The 16,566-nt window shown below is 32.9% G+C and overlaps 1 protein-coding gene across 4 annotated transcripts in view; it reads right to left on the bottom strand.

Moving 5' to 3' along the window:
• The window catches only part of LOC143228781 (uncharacterized), a 234,203-nt gene that overhangs the window by 84,675 nt on the left and 132,962 nt on the right, over positions 1–16,566 (bottom strand). For all 4 annotated transcript variants that reach the window (XM_076460135.1, XM_076460134.1, XM_076460136.1 and 1 more), the window contains one exon: positions 4,055–6,941. In XM_076460135.1, coding sequence (XP_076316250.1) covers positions 4,055–6,941 — 2,887 coding nt within the window. The remainder of the gene's footprint in view (positions 1–4,054; positions 6,942–16,566) is intronic.

Raw genomic sequence — 16,566 nt, 5'->3', positions numbered from 1 at the left:
GCAACTGTCTCTTTCAACACGACTAATACAAACAAGTGACATTTTCGAGTGATATAACAATATGGGGACCACTTACGTACCGTGACAGTGTCTTCGCTTCAAATAAATCAGTCAATCGTGTGCATTTGTTGCTTTGAACTGGAAAAACAACAACAACAAACCACCAAGCAAAAGACTTCTGTTAGAATTTCTTCAGGTCAAGTTGGAGGCGCGAGTTCATTTCTCCTTCTTGTGCCCCGGATATTGAAGAAATAAAAGGTTTAATGTTATTTTTTGTTTGTTTTAATTTTAAAGCTATCTTTGAGTAACAGTAATGATGACGGTAGGGTCTCGACTGTGAGGCTTCCGAAACAAAGAAAGAAAAAACAAGTAGCAGTAATAATTATCTTGCGCACGCAAGACATATGTCACGTGACATTATAAAATTTAATCTTTTGATTGTTTGACAAACGAGGAATTTGGAAACTTGCGTGCTTGTTGCTTATGGTTTTGGTTTTTATTAGAACCCGGTGAGCAAGTCAAGAGTAGACATGTTTGTTCTTTGTTTACAGAATTTCCACGCAAAGCTACAAAATGGGTTAGCTGCGTATAGCCATTCCTAATTTCCACGCAATAAACTAGAAGGAAGGCAGCCAGTCAACATCACCCACCGCCAACTATATGGCTACTCTGATCTGGCCACGTAGTAGGGACTTGCCAATCATTGTTACAGCGCACCTACGGTCGCAGAGTGCAAAGCGTGAATTTCGGGCAAGAGGATCGAACCATAAACCTTCAGACTTACACTCCGGCCACGCTAATCGCTAATCCACTCAAGTTTCGAGAAACAGCCATGTTAGTCTGTCACGACAACCATATGGTGTTTAAACTAAGTTACACAGTGGCACATTTTAAAAAGCTTTTCTTGTCTTGTCTCATTAGATTAGTTTATGTGCCTTTATCAAATTATTTTGTTCCAATTGTTCTCCATCTTTTCCTTTTTCCTCTCGTTTATTATTTTTCCACTGGTTCTTCTGGTTCTGGTTCCATTCATTTGTTATCATCTCTTTTTATTTCTCTTCACATTCATTTTGAGTTTTATCCACAATATTGAATTTCATCTGTCTCTGTCTTCAAAACGAAACAACAAACAAAACGGCAGAAAGCAACATAATATAATTAGTCGTTCACCTATCGCATAATATATCTTTCCATTATTAAATATAGGTGAACTTAATGATTATCTAATTTTAATACTTTTAAATAGGAAAGAAATGAAAAGCGAAAATTATCACACGCCTGGGGACGAACATGGACAGTCTTTAGTAATTATCAAAAAGATGACGGATGAAAAACAAAACAAAACAGCCACGCATACAGAGTGCAAATAAGTGACCAATATTGTCATATTAATCTCTAACGTGCGGCTGTAATGTTGACCATTCAACGAAGTCATCTTTTTCTAACAAGTCCTACTGGCTGATGTCCAGTTTGGTTGGTTTGTACTGAATATCTAACAAAGCTACTCGAGGGCTATCTGCGCTAGCCGTCCCTAATTTAGCAGTGTAAGGCTAGAGGGAAGGCAGCTAGTCATCACCACCCACCGCCAACTCTTGGGCTACTCTTTTAACAACGAATAGTGGGATTGACCGTCAGATTAGAATACCCCCACGGCTGAATGATCGGGAATATTTGGTGTGACGGGGCTGATGTCCAGATGAATGAATGTAATATCCTCAAGAATTATGGTGATTCTGACAGAGATATTCGACAGACACGTGCAGGATTTAAATCACAACAACCGAGGTTGAAGCTAAGATATACATGCAAAACAAAACAGCGAAAGAACTTTCTTCATGCGAATCTTACGAAAAGACAGATGGTTTAATAACAGAGGAAAACAAGAGGAATCAAAACTGGAATCACAAAGAAACGAGACACGATTAATAGAAACTAAACAAAAATTTTAAATTTGATAATTCAAAGCTGCAACGACTTGGGATACATACAAATCGTGTCAGAGCTAAAACGACAAAACAGTGCAAAGTAGCTTCACACAGTTGTATGTGTTTTGCCCAATTCTTATGCCCGGCATAACCAGGCGGATAAGGGACTCGACTCGTAATCTGAGGGTCGCGGGTTCGAAACCCCATCATGCCAAATATACTCGCCCTTTCAGCCGTGGGGGCGTTATAATGTGACGGTCAGTCCCACTATTCGTTGGTAAAAGAGTAGCCCAACAGTTGGCGATGGGTGGTGATGACTAGCCGCCTTCCCTCTAGTCTTACACTGCTAAACTAAGGAGAGCTAGCGTGCATCTTTGCGTGAAATTCCAAAATAAACAAAACAAGCATGTGTATTCGATTAGATTTTATTACTCATCAAAATCTCTAAGGAGAAGTATTAATTGATGATGGCCGCCATTTAAGGGTTAAACTGAATTTTTTTTTAGGCAAGCTTAGAGTAAATTAATCTACAAGAACTTGAGCGTGGTCAAATACACAAGTCGAAAGGATTTGAGTTCTTATTTGTTTTTGGTTTTTGAATTTTGCGCAAAGCTACTTGAGGGCTATCTGTGCTAGCCGTCCCTATTTTTGCAGCGTACTCTTGGGCTACTCTTTTACCAGCGAATAGTGGGATTAGCCGTCACATTATAACGCCCCCACGGCTGAAATGGCGAACATGTTTGGTGTGACGGGGATTCGAACCTGGGGCCTTCGGATTACGAGTCGAGTGTCTTAACCACCTGGCCATGCCGGGCTTCTGAATTATTTTAAAATATGTTAATAAGAACAGTGGCGCCGCCTCTGAATAAGAACAAATCAACTTTTATGAAGTTTAAATTCGCAGGTCTGTGTTATGAAAGTTTAAATGTTTCACGTGCAGACTGGAAGTAGAAACGATTGTAAAATTTACTACCATAAAATTAAGAAGAAAAAATTAACTTTCATGCACTTCAGCATCAGTAAAGTTTTTATTTTCGAATTTGTGGTCTTGTTGTTGTTGTTGTTTTAAATAAAGATTATGCACTACACTAATTTAATCATCAGCTGTCTAGATACTTTTATTCAAAGACGCACTGGTTTCTTCACTTACACAGTATTCAGGATCAGCCCTGTGGTAGAGATCTCTCGATTTCTGAACTGGTGATCCGGGTTCGAACCTGTACAATACTACAAAATATTTTCCGCACTTCAAGCTAAGACTGTGTTATAAGAGTGACGATCAAACCCTTGATGTGGATGGTGCGTGTTATGGTTCTGCTTACTGGCTTTTCTTCCCTTTGGTAGAGAGCTCTGAATGTCGAAGTTGGCGAGCCCACGTTCGAAACTGGGCAATGCCAGAAACATCCCCCATATTTCATGCAGTTACTTTATAAGAGTAGCAATCAATCCGTGCACGAAAATTATTGGAGATAAGGTGACTACTGACTAATTAAAGTTTCCCTCTGGTCAAGTAGTTCACGATTATGAACAGCGGTAAATGACCTCGTAATAACAGTAGCTTTATCATAAATCAAATGTATGTTCTTGTTTTTAGAAGCGCTTGCTATGAAAACTATAGGGAAATATTAAAACATAAATATAGGATTTAAAACAAGCACTGAGCGGAGTAACTTATATTTACAACAATAACACTAACCAACAAAATGTTTACTGTTTCTTGTTCCTGGACAGAAAGTGTTATTTCCCAATTACTTATGCCTAAAGTAAATGGAAAAGACCTATTTTTCTCTTCAAACTTTGCTTTCGTGACCTGGGAGCGTATAACGAAAACATGATGGGAGATTATATTTGGGGACTGATACGTAAAAGTGATTTACATTACAGTCGCAAATCTCAAAAACTACTCACTTCTAAACATTTTTGTATAACTTTAATATAAATACATGTAAATCGTGATTCATATGTTGTTTTATTCAGATCTTATGTAAATGAAAATGTGCAAATTTGCCTGTTTTTACATAGCTTAATTAAGAAAATATTAAAAACAAAGACCCTATCAGACACGAAAGTCGAGGGGCACCTGAACTCCAACAATGGTTGTTAATTGAAAATAAAACCTGATAACTCACCAGTTTGATGCTGTTTGAAGCGGATGTGGTCAGTTTATTCTGAGCGCCCGGTTCTCTGTTCATTCGTAATTCACCGCTGTCTTCACAGTTGACTATTACCGGAAGACTAAGGGGTCCAGAATCTAGAGATTCGCATGACCACTGGTTATCGAGTGACCTTCGGCTACTTGAAGGTTCTATAGTGTACGGAATAACGGTACTGAACCGAAGATCTGTCAGATCTGGAACAGATAGACTTTGTTGGTGTACCAGCTTAGAGTCGATTCTCTTGTTTTTGTCTAAGCTTACAGTTTCACAGAATTCTGACGCTTCGCCATGTCTGCCTTCAAACATGGCGTCTTCAGGTACACTGCCAAGTTTTTCACTACTTCTACACCTTCTTGTATTTGCCTCAGTTGTTCTTGACAATAAAAGATGTTTTCCTATGTAACGTTTGTTGTTTACTGGTAAGGACAAGGCTTTCTGGTTTGCCGATTTCTTAGGGTTATCAACTGGAGGTGCGACAGTTACAGAACAACTGAGTTCTTGACCGACTGGTTGACTTTCGGAGATTCCTTTCTGCCTTTGGTAAAATGCTAACACGGCCTGTTTCTGGATGGCCTTAAGCTCTGGATCCGAAACGCGGTGCTTTTTTCCAGGATCCAGATACAATATTCTTTGTCCAGAGTTATCAGATCCTGATAATACACTACGAACAGAGCGGTTCGATGACACGTGGCTTGCTTCCATTGCTTGTTCGTGTACTTTATTATTTGTTGCTTGAACTCCTGTTTCTCCATTACCAGAGAGATGGGTTGTGTCCTCTTGAGAAACTGTTAATTTCGATATACTGTTTTTCACTCCATTACAAACAACACTTTGTTGTTCCATTAACGTCTGTGAAAAGCCAGGAAATGAAGGAGAAAAAATCATGGGTTTTTGTTCCTCTGTTTCATATTGGAACATCTTTACTCTTTGAGACACGCTGATTCCTGTAGATTCTTGCTTGTTTACATCTATGGGAACAGATTTATGTAGATTTTTTGAACCTCTGTTGTGAGTTTGCCTCAGGATTGGCGTGTAGTAAAGAACACTTTCTGACTCGTGTCTCTTCGGAGCTTGAACTTTGGAACTGTGAGCTATGTTTTCCAGTTGCTTATCGTGTCTTGCGAACGTATACGCTCGAGTTCTTGGATCTAGAAAAATGGTAGATATGCTTCCGTCACAGGAGGACTGTGGTGACAAGCGTCCGCTGTCAGGCATTGTCGAAAGACCACTATCAAATAATGACGAACGGTTGGACATCTGGACACTAAAGGAACTCAGGTCACTGTAAGAACCATGCCACTTCATGGTCTCTTGGCTACTTCCACTGCCACTTTCTACGTTTTCAACAAAGGTTCCTGTTTCACTAGGTGTTTCCACAAAGTCACTGCTAAGTGGTGGTGGCCAGGTGGCATTCAATGCTTGATATTCCAATCGAAGCCTATCTAGAAATGGCGTTCCGTTTTCACAGGGTTCTGCTTTTGTACTATCCTGACCCAAAGTTTTCTTACACAGTGATAATTGGCTTTCGTAGGTTGAAGTCGACAAAGCAGAATAACCAATAGAGTGCTTCAGAAAGTCATTATATTTGCTCCAACAAGATTCTACTTTGTGGATACCACGTTCCTGGTTGATAGAAATATCTCGTTCTGGTGGAGAAGGAATATTGTAGTCTATATCACCATAACATCTTGGGATATAAAATGGACGGTTCTGTGATCTGTTTTCAATCTTTTCTGATGTTTCTTTAGTCAAAGCTTGTCTCAAAGATGAATCAATCTCGGCCATTGTTGGTTCACTCTCTAACGTCCTACAATTCAAAGGTATTCGAACGTCTGGTTCGAGACTTGTACTACGTTTGGTACCTGGGTTTTCTGCCCCCTTTTCTGGTACTGGTTGTAACTGATTGGTTGAAATCTTAAAGCATTTCTTGGGCCTAGAGTAAGCTATTCGAACTTTAGGATAATCTGTTTGGTCAGTCCAGGAATGAGATCGGTAAGTAGTCATTGTTACTGGTAAAGAGGAAGACTCTAGTCCAACAGATGCTACAGGCCATGATGGGTATTTCTCATGAGTAAGCATTGACTTGTGATATACCATGCTTGATTTTCTAACTGGGGGAGGTGGAGGAGGTGGTGATTTTTCCCTATTAATTCCTTTGTTCCCCCCCATACTTTGAAAAGAAATGGTACTTTTTTCTAGTTGTTGTTTATTTGGGCCATAAATTTGATGACACAAGTTTTCCTGAGAAAAGCACCGTTTGTTTTTGGCACCAAACGTCGAATTTTTATATTTTTCTACTGTAGTACTATTGATGTTCAGACAGCTTCCACCGAGGTCGAGAGACTGTCGCCGTCCTGAAGAACAGGATGTATAACACCAACTTTTACCACTGTTGATCCCTTCCCGATATGGTTTACCTTGTATTACAGGGGCAAAGTCTAACCCACTTTTCGAGGCTAAAGTTTCATACACGGAACCTTTCTTGAACCTTCTGGTAACCATGTCTGTATCTTCATCCAGGTTGGGAGAGGAAAAGGAATTGTTCAGAGAAGATATGACAGATGAAGTTGGAAGAAAACCAGGACAGTTTAGGATACGTTCAGAAGTGTGATTGGAATTAGAAACCTGGACCAAATGTTGAAGCTTATTGTGGCTTCTGTGAGACTCTAAGCTTGAGTTGTGGTTACTTAACTGTAGCTGTGTATTACTGTGTCTCTTGTGGATGTCAAAACGCATTTGACTGTTCTTTGAAGGACATATTGGATTCTGAACAATGTCATTCTCATCTCTTCTTTCTGAACAACATCCTTGGGAATAGCTTTGGCTACGGCGAAGACATTTCAGTGCTTCAGAGTGAGTCCTATAAATAAACCAAATAAACGTAAAATGAATATATTTTCAACAATTCGAAAATAAATAATCAATCAAACAATTCGAATTTAAAAGGCAACTGACTGAAGTATTTACTTTATGTTGTGAGTTTCACAACTTCCATAACTGTTTCCATAACAACTTTCATTAGCATCCAAACAAAACTGTTCCCATAACAACTTCCATAAGCATCCAAACAAAACTGTTTCCATAACAACTTCCATAAGCATCCAAACAAAACTGTTTCCATAACAACTTCCATTAGCATCCAAACAAAACTGTTTCCATAACAACTTCCATTAGCATCCAAACAAAACTGTTCCCATAACAACTTCCATAAGCATCCAAACAAAACTGTTTCCATAACAACTTCCATAAGCATCCAAACAAAACTGTTTCCATAACAACTTCCATAAGCATCAAACAAAACTGTTTCCATAACAACTTCCATAAGCATCCAAACAAAACTGTTTCCATAACAACTTCCATAAGCATCCAAACAAAACTGTTTCCATAACAACTTCCATAAGCATCAAACAAAACTGTTTCCATAACAACTTCCATAAGCATCCAAACAAAACTGTTTCCATAACAACTTCCATAAGCATCCAAACAAAACTGTTTCCATAACAACTTCCATAAGCATCCAAACAAAACTGTTTCCATAACAACTTCCATAAGCATCCAAACAAAACTGTTTCCATAACAACTTCCATAAGCATCCAAACAAAACTGTTTCCATAACAACTTCCATAAGCATCCAAACAAAACTGTTTCCATAACAACTTCCATAAGCATCCAAACAAAACTGTTTCCATAACAACTTCCATAAGCATCCAAACAAAACTGTTTCCATAACAACTTCCATAAGCATCCAAACAAAACTGTTTCCATAACAACTTCCATAAGCATCCAAACAAAACTGTTTCCATAACAACTTCCATAAGCATCCAAACAAAACTGTTTCCATAAGTTTAAACGCTATTCACATTGAGGCTAAATCCCAATACCCCAAAGCAATACCTCAAACTACCCTTCCATCGAACCTGCTTCCTTCCGGAAGGCAATTCCTTCCAACATAATAATTTTATTAACAGTTAATAATGTGGTGGACCTATTTAGAGCGCATGAGAAAACACCTACATTATAATACCCCCACGACTAAAAGGACGAGCATGTTTAGCGTGACGGGGATTCGAACCCACGACCCTCAGATTTCGAGTCGAGCGCCTTAATCATCTGACCGTGCCTATTGGCTATTGATACAAAAAAAATGGATTCATAGCGACTCCTGGAACGAAGAAAAGACATTTTAAAATAACGATTATTTTGAAAGTCGTTTCAAAAGTAATTTTGGTTGAAATAGATCTTCAGAAAGTTTAAATAACGTACATCGTTCAAACTCATAAATGATTATTACCTCCATTGTGAAAATCGTTACATGCGCACCTTGGAACAGAAGGGAATTCAAATAATCAATAATCGAATACAAAATTACTGTCTAAATAGAACTGAAAGAGAATTATTATAATTTATTTTACCACATAAAATTCCTGACGTTGGTTGAGCCAAATCAGTGGCGCCCTTCTTCAAATGAATGAAAGTGCAGTCTTGCGACAGTAAGCCTAAACAGAGCAACATTCCAATTGTCCGTTTATACAGCACTGTGTGATTTACACGTTCAAAAATCACAAACTTTTATAGCGTGCACCGTGATAATTTTTATTTCACCCCTCCCTATTTCAATTTTCACAATAAAGCTACAAGAAGATTTCTTTTCGATTTCTCTGGATTATTTTAGTTATATATGTATTAATATTTGCAAAATAGGCGGTTTTATACAAGGATCATGTTTGTTCAGAAACATTATATCTATTGTTATTCTAAACCATTAATTACGTTTTACCTGAAGGCACAGAGAACTTTCTGTTACCCAACTTTAATATCGTTTAACATGTTTCCTGTGAGGGCATCTAATATTAATTATCACGTAACACCAGTGTCTATATGCAATTAATTCTTATAAATATTACAGATTTAAGACGATCGTTTTGACGCAGTAAACAAGTACCTTCTTTTTATTTGCCACATTCACTTTTCGAACGAATATTGAACCTTAATTTTCTATTTTTAGTTATTTATTAAATGGTAAATGTTTTTCACTCTGAAAAAACGACCAACTTGTAATATGACAAGTAGTTTCCAAACATGATAAAAGAAAGGAAAACAGTTTACAATATTGTTTATTGACAATAACATATTCCAACATACAAAGTTTTATATTATTGTTTACCAATAATATATTCATCCAATAGCGGGAGGTTTATATTGTTTTTATCAACAATATACATATTATTCCAATAGAGGAAGATTTATATAGTTTTTATCAACAATATATATATTATTCCAATAGAGGAAGATTAATATTGTTTTAATCTACAATATATATTATTCCAACAGAGGAAGATTAATATTGTTTTAATCTACAATATATATTATTCCAACAGAGGAAGATTTATATAGTTTTTATCAACAATATATATATTATTCCAACAGAGGAAGATTTATATAGTTTTTATCAACAATATATATATTATTCCAATAGAGGAAGATTTATATAGTTTTATCAACAATATATATATTATTCCAATAGAGGAAGATTAATATTGTTTTAATCTACAATATATATTATTCCAACAGAGGAAGATTTATATAGTTTTTATCAACAATATATATATTATTCCAATAGAGGAAGATTCATATTGTTTTAATCAACAATATATATTATTCCAACAGAGGAAGATTTATACTGTTTTTATCAACAATATATATATTATTCCAATAGAGGAAGATTCATATTGTTTTAATCAACAATATATATATATTATTCCAACAGAGGAAAACTTATATTGTTTTAATCAAGAACATATATATTATTTCAACAGACGAAGATTTATATTGTTTTAATCAACAATAAATACATATTATTCCAACAGAGGAAGACTTATATTGTTTTAATCAACAATATATATATATTATTCCAACAAAGGAAGACTTATATTGTTTTAATCAACAATATATATATATTATTCCAACAAAGGAAGACTTATATTGTTTTAATCAACAATATATATATATTATTTCAACAGAGGAAGACTTATATTGTTTTAATCAACAATATATATATATTATTCCAACAGAGGAAGACTTATATTGTTTTAATCAACAATATATATATATTATTTCAACAGAGGAAGATTTATATTGTTTTAATCAACAATATATATATATTATTCCAACAGAGGAAGACTTGTATTGTTTTAATCAACAATATATATATATTATTCCAACAGAGGAAGACTTGTATTGTTTTAATCAAGAACATATATATTATTTCAACAGACGAAGACTTATATTGTTTTAATCAACAATATATATATATTATTCCAACAGAGGAAGACTTGTATTGTTTTAATCAACAATATATATATATTATTTCAACAGAGGAAGATTTATATTGTTTTAATCAACAATATAAATATATTATTCAACAGAGGAAGACTTGTATTGTTTTAATCAACAATATATATATATTATTCCAACAGAGGAAGACTTGTATTGTTTTAATCAAGAACATATATATTATTTCAACAGAGGAAGATTTATATAGTTTTTATCAACAACATATACATTATTCCAACAGAGGAAGACTTATATTGTTTTAATCAACAATATATATATATTATTCCAACAAAGGAAGACTTATATTGTTTTAATCAACAATATATATATATTATTCCAACAAAGGAAGACTTATATTGTTTTAATCAACAATATATATATATTATTCCAACAGAGGAAGACTTGTATTGTTTTAATCAACAATATATATATATTATTTCAACAGAGGAAGATTTATATTGTTTTAATCAACAATATATATATATTATTCCAACAGAGGAAGACTTGTATTGTTTTAATCAACAATATATATATATTATTCCAACAGAGGAAGACTTGTATTGTTTTAATCAAGAACATATATATTATTTCAACAGAGGAAGATTTATATAGTTTTTATCAACAACATATACATTATTCCAACAGAGGAAGACTTATATTGTTTTAATTAACAATATATATATATTATTCCAACAGAGGAAGACTTATATTGTTTTAATCAAGAACATATATATTATTCCAACAGAGGAAGACTTATATTGTTTTAATCAACAATATATATATATTATTCCAACAAAGGAAGACTTATATTGTTTTAATCAACAATATATATATATTATTTCAACAGAGGAAGACTTATATTGTTTTAATCAACAATATATATATATTATTCCAACAGAGGAAGATTTATATAGTTTTTATCAACAATATATATATTATTCCAACAGAGGAAGATTTATATAGTTTTTATCAACAATATATATATTATTCCAATAGAGGAAGATTTATATAGTTTTTATCAACAATATATATATTATTCCAATAGAGGAAGATTAATATTGTTTTAATCTACAATATATATTATTCCAACAGAGGAAGATTTATATAGTTTTTATCAACAATATATATATTATTCCAATAGAGGAAGATTCATATTGTTTTAATCAACAATATATATTATTCCAACAGAGGAAGATTTATACTGTTTTTATCAACAATATATATATTATTCCAATAGAGGAAGATTCATATTGTTTTAATCAACAATATATATTATTCCAACAGAGGAAGACTTATATTGTTTTAATCAACAATATATATATATTATTCCAACAGAGGAAAACTTATATTGTTTTAATCAAGAACATATATATTATTTCAACAGACGAAGATTTATATTGTTTTAATCAACAATAAATACATATTATTCCAACAGAGGAAGACTTATATTGTTTTAATCAACAATATATATATATTATTCCAACAAAGGAAGACTTATATTGTTTTAATCAACAATATATATATATTATTCCAACAAAGGAAGACTTATATTGTTTTAATCAACAATATATATATATTATTTCAACAGAGGAAGACTTATATTGTTTTAATCAACAATATATATATATTATTCCAACAGAGGAAGACTTATATTGTTTTAATCAACAATATATATATATTATTTCAACAGAGGAAGATTTATGTTGTTTTAATCAACAATATATATATATTATTCCAACAGAGGAAGACTTGTATTGTTTTAATCAACAATATATATATATTATTCCAACAGAGGAAGACTTGTATTGTTTTAATCAAGAACATATATATTATTTCAACAGACGAAGATTTATATTGTTTTAATCAACAATAAATACATATTATTCCAACAGAGGAAGACTTATATTGTTTTAATCAACAATATATATATATTATTCCAACAAAGGAAGACTTATATTGTTTTAATCAACAATATATATATATTATTCCAACAAAGGAAGACTTATATTGTTTTAATCAACAATATATATATATTATTTCAACAGAGGAAGACTTATATTGTTTTAATCAACAATATATATATATTATTCCAACAGAGGAAGACTTATATTGTTTTAATCAACAATATATATATATTATTTCAACAGAGGAAGATTTATATTGTTTTAATCAACAATATATATATATTATTCAACAGAGGAAGACTTGTATTGTTTTAATCAACAATATATATATATTATTCCAACAGAGGAAGACTTGTATTGTTTTAATCAAGAACATATATATTATTTCAACAGACGAAGATTTATATTGTTTTAATCAACAATAAATACATATTATTCCAACAGAGGAAGACTTATATTGTTTTAATCAACAATATATATATATTATTCAACAAAGGAAGACTTATATTGTTTTAATCAACAATATATATATATTATTCAACAAAGGAAGACTTATATTGTTTTAATCAACAATATATATATATTATTCCAACAGAGGAAGACTTATATTGTTTTAATCAACAATATATATATATTATTTCAACAGAGGAAGATTTATATTGTTTTAATCAACAATATATATATATTATTCCAACAGAGGAAGACTTGTATTGTTTTAATCAACAATATATATATATTATTCCAACAGAGGAAGACTTGTATTGTTTTAATCAACAATATATATATATTATTTCAACAGAGGAAGATTTATATTGTTTTAATCAACAATATATATATATTATTCCAACAGAGGAAGACTTGTATTGTTTTAATCAACAATATATATATATTATTCCAACAGAGGAAGACTTGTATTGTTTTAATCAAGAACATATATATTATTTCAACAGAGGAAGATTTATATAGTTTTATCAACAACATATACATTATTCCAACAGAGGAAGACTTATATTGTTTTAATTAACAATATATATATATTATTCCAACAGAGGAAGACTTATATTGTTTTAATCAAGAACATATATATTATTCCAACAGAGGAAGACTTATATTGTTTTAATCAACAATATATATATATTATTCCAACAAAGGAAGACTTATATTGTTTTAATCAACAATATATATATATTATTTCAACAGAGGAAGACTTATATTGTTTTAATCAACAATATATATATATTATTCCAACAGAGGAAGACTTATATTGTTTTAATCAACAATATATATATATTATTTCAACAGAGGAAGATTTATATTGTTTTAATCAACAATATATATATATTATTCCAACAGAGGAAGACTTGTATTGTTTTAATCAACAATATATATATATATTATTCCAACAGAGGAAGACTTGTATTGTTTTAATCAAGAACATATATATTATTTCAACAGAGGAAGATTTATATAGTTTTTATCAACAACATATACATTATTCCAACAGAGGAAGACTTATATTGTTTTAATTAACAATATATATATATTATTCCAACAGAGGAAGACTTATATTGTTTTAATCAAGAACATATATATTATTCCAACAGAGGAAGACTTATATTGTTTTAATCAAGAACATATATATTATTTCTACAGAGGAAGATTTATATTGTTTTAATCAACAATATATATATATATTATTCCAACAGAGGAAGACATATTGTTTTAATCAACAATATATATATATTATTCCAACAGAGGAAGATTTATATAGTTTTTATCAACAACATATATATATTATTCCAACAGAGGAAGATTTATATAGTTTTTATCAACAACATATACATTATTCCAACAGAGGAAGACTTATATTGTTTTAATCAAGAACATATATATTATTTCAACAGAGGAAGATTTATATAGTTTTTATCAACAATATACGTATTATTCCAACAGAGAAAGGTTAATAATTTTAATCAACAATATATTATTCCAATATGGAAATTTATTATGCACCTATCACTAAATCCTTCGTAAACAAATGTATTTTATGGTTTATTATCATGCCCTCTACCAATAGTAGGATGTTTACAATACCTTTGAACCTTTAGCGTTTATTTATCAAAGAAGATTTATCATATTAATAATTACCAATATTCTTAATTTATCCAAAGAAGATTTACAGTGCTGTTTAACAGCAAGAAATTTGTCAAACAAAGGGGGCGCTGTCATACTCTTTCTTACGTTTTTAATATCATAATTTTGTATAAATCCACAAAACAGTTTATTAAAAATATTTTTTTTATTAAACAAGCTTCTTCAAGGACGAGCATGTTTGGTGCGTCCGGGATTCGAACCCGCGACCCTCGAATTACAAGTCAAACGCCTTAACACGCATGGCCATGCCGCGCGTGCGTGCGTGTGTAGGAAACAAATACAAGAGCAAGGTGGAAAACTCTACATTTATATATGGCTTTACTTTTGACAGAATTAAATCCAGTGAACGCTGTCAGCCCATGTCTATTTGCGTTAAGATGTGTGTTTGTGTGTGCGTTACAGAACACATACAAAACTCACTTCTAACTCCCTCTATACTTCAGAAAAGACATGTGACAAATTAATCACGTATCTTGCCATTTCTCACGCATGGAAATTATTCACGTCACCACAAAATAAATAAGTAATAGTCACACAACTTTAGAATTATGGACGATTTTTCTTTGTTTCTTTTAAAGTTGAACACAAAGCTACACCAAGAGCTATCTGTACTCTGTCCATCAGTGGTATCGAAACCGGGTTTCTAGCTGTGCCACTGAGGGTGTGTGTGTGTGGAAGGGGAGTCTTTTCTTAAGTAAAACAATAGTAAAATAACGTAAAATCATATAAATTTTGTCCGAAAATCTTCGACTAACTAGAACATGTCATTCTCAGTAACATCGCCAGCAAAGGTTGTTTTTTTTATTTTTGCAGTAACATTGTGATTTCCGGTAAACGTAAATTCTAACCAGACTTTCAAGACAGATAGCAATAACCTGAACCGACGCTATGCATAGAAAAAAACTGTCCCGATGTTACATTCAGTTTTTATTAGCATAACGCTTTCTGTGCGTAAATAACAGTTCCCTACGAAACACACTTAATCCGGTTCGAGTTACCGTCACTAGATGGCAGTCGCTCAGCGAAGGAGATTTTCATAGATAATAAATTTACTACAAACTTTATTTCTTCAACTTGGTAACTAATTTATTATATGAACTTCTGGGTGGAAAAAATAAATGTATAACAAACAATATAACAACCACACTATACCTTAAACAGATGTTACCATTGAGGCCTCTCAGAGTTCATCAGACCAGCTGTGGTACGACAGACATGGCAATGGTTTTGGTTTGTTTGTTTTGAATTTCGCACAAAGCTACTCAAGGGCTATCTGAGCTAACCGTCCCTAATTTAGCAGTGTAAGACTAGAGGGAAGGCAGCTAGTAATCACCACCCACCGTCAACTCTTGGGCTACTCTTTTACCATCGAATAGCGGGATTGACCTAACATTATAACGCCTCCACGGCTGAAAGGGCGAGCATGTTTGGTGTGAGGGGGACTCGAACCCGTGACCCTCAGATTACGATTCGAACGCCTTAACCCACCTGACCATGCCGGGCCTGCTTTTAGTTGGTGTTCATAATATTTTCTTGTTTGTTTGTTTAGAATTAAGCACAAAGCTACACAATAGACTATCTGTGCTCTGCCCACCACGGGTATCGAAACCCGGTTTTTAGTGTGCAAGTCCGCAGACATACCACTGTGCCACTAGGGGGGGTATTCATAATATTAATTGCGCTAGTAACAACTGGAATGGCATGAACAGGAGTGATTGGATGTCTTGAAGTAGAATTGTTATCAAATTTCTTTAATTTAGTTACGGATCCAAATTAGTTATGTATCATTGAACAATCACACTCTATAGCAGTAGAACAAACAAACACAGTTTCTGAAAAGACCTAACCGTATTTATAGGAAATCAATGATGGTAATACACTGAAGAGTATAACCAGGTTAGAAATGCCTGTGGTTCACTCAAGTATAGACACCCCTTATTTTCAGAGATGTTGACTAACGAAAGATCATTTGTCTGATAATACCCGCTGTCTGTTAAGCATTTGCGATACTATTGGGGTTCAATGTCATAATAACAGCTCCTTCAGAGTTAGAAAGCGCACGGCATATCAAAGCAACAAGTCGCGACTCAAACC

This window comes from Tachypleus tridentatus, chromosome 10, assembly GCF_004210375.1.
Source record: "Tachypleus tridentatus isolate NWPU-2018 chromosome 10, ASM421037v1, whole genome shotgun sequence".
Taxonomy (NCBI): domain Eukaryota; kingdom Metazoa; phylum Arthropoda; class Merostomata; order Xiphosura; family Limulidae; genus Tachypleus; species Tachypleus tridentatus.
Note: the sequence above shows the minus strand (reverse complement) of the source record. Positions and strands in the feature narration are given on the sequence as shown.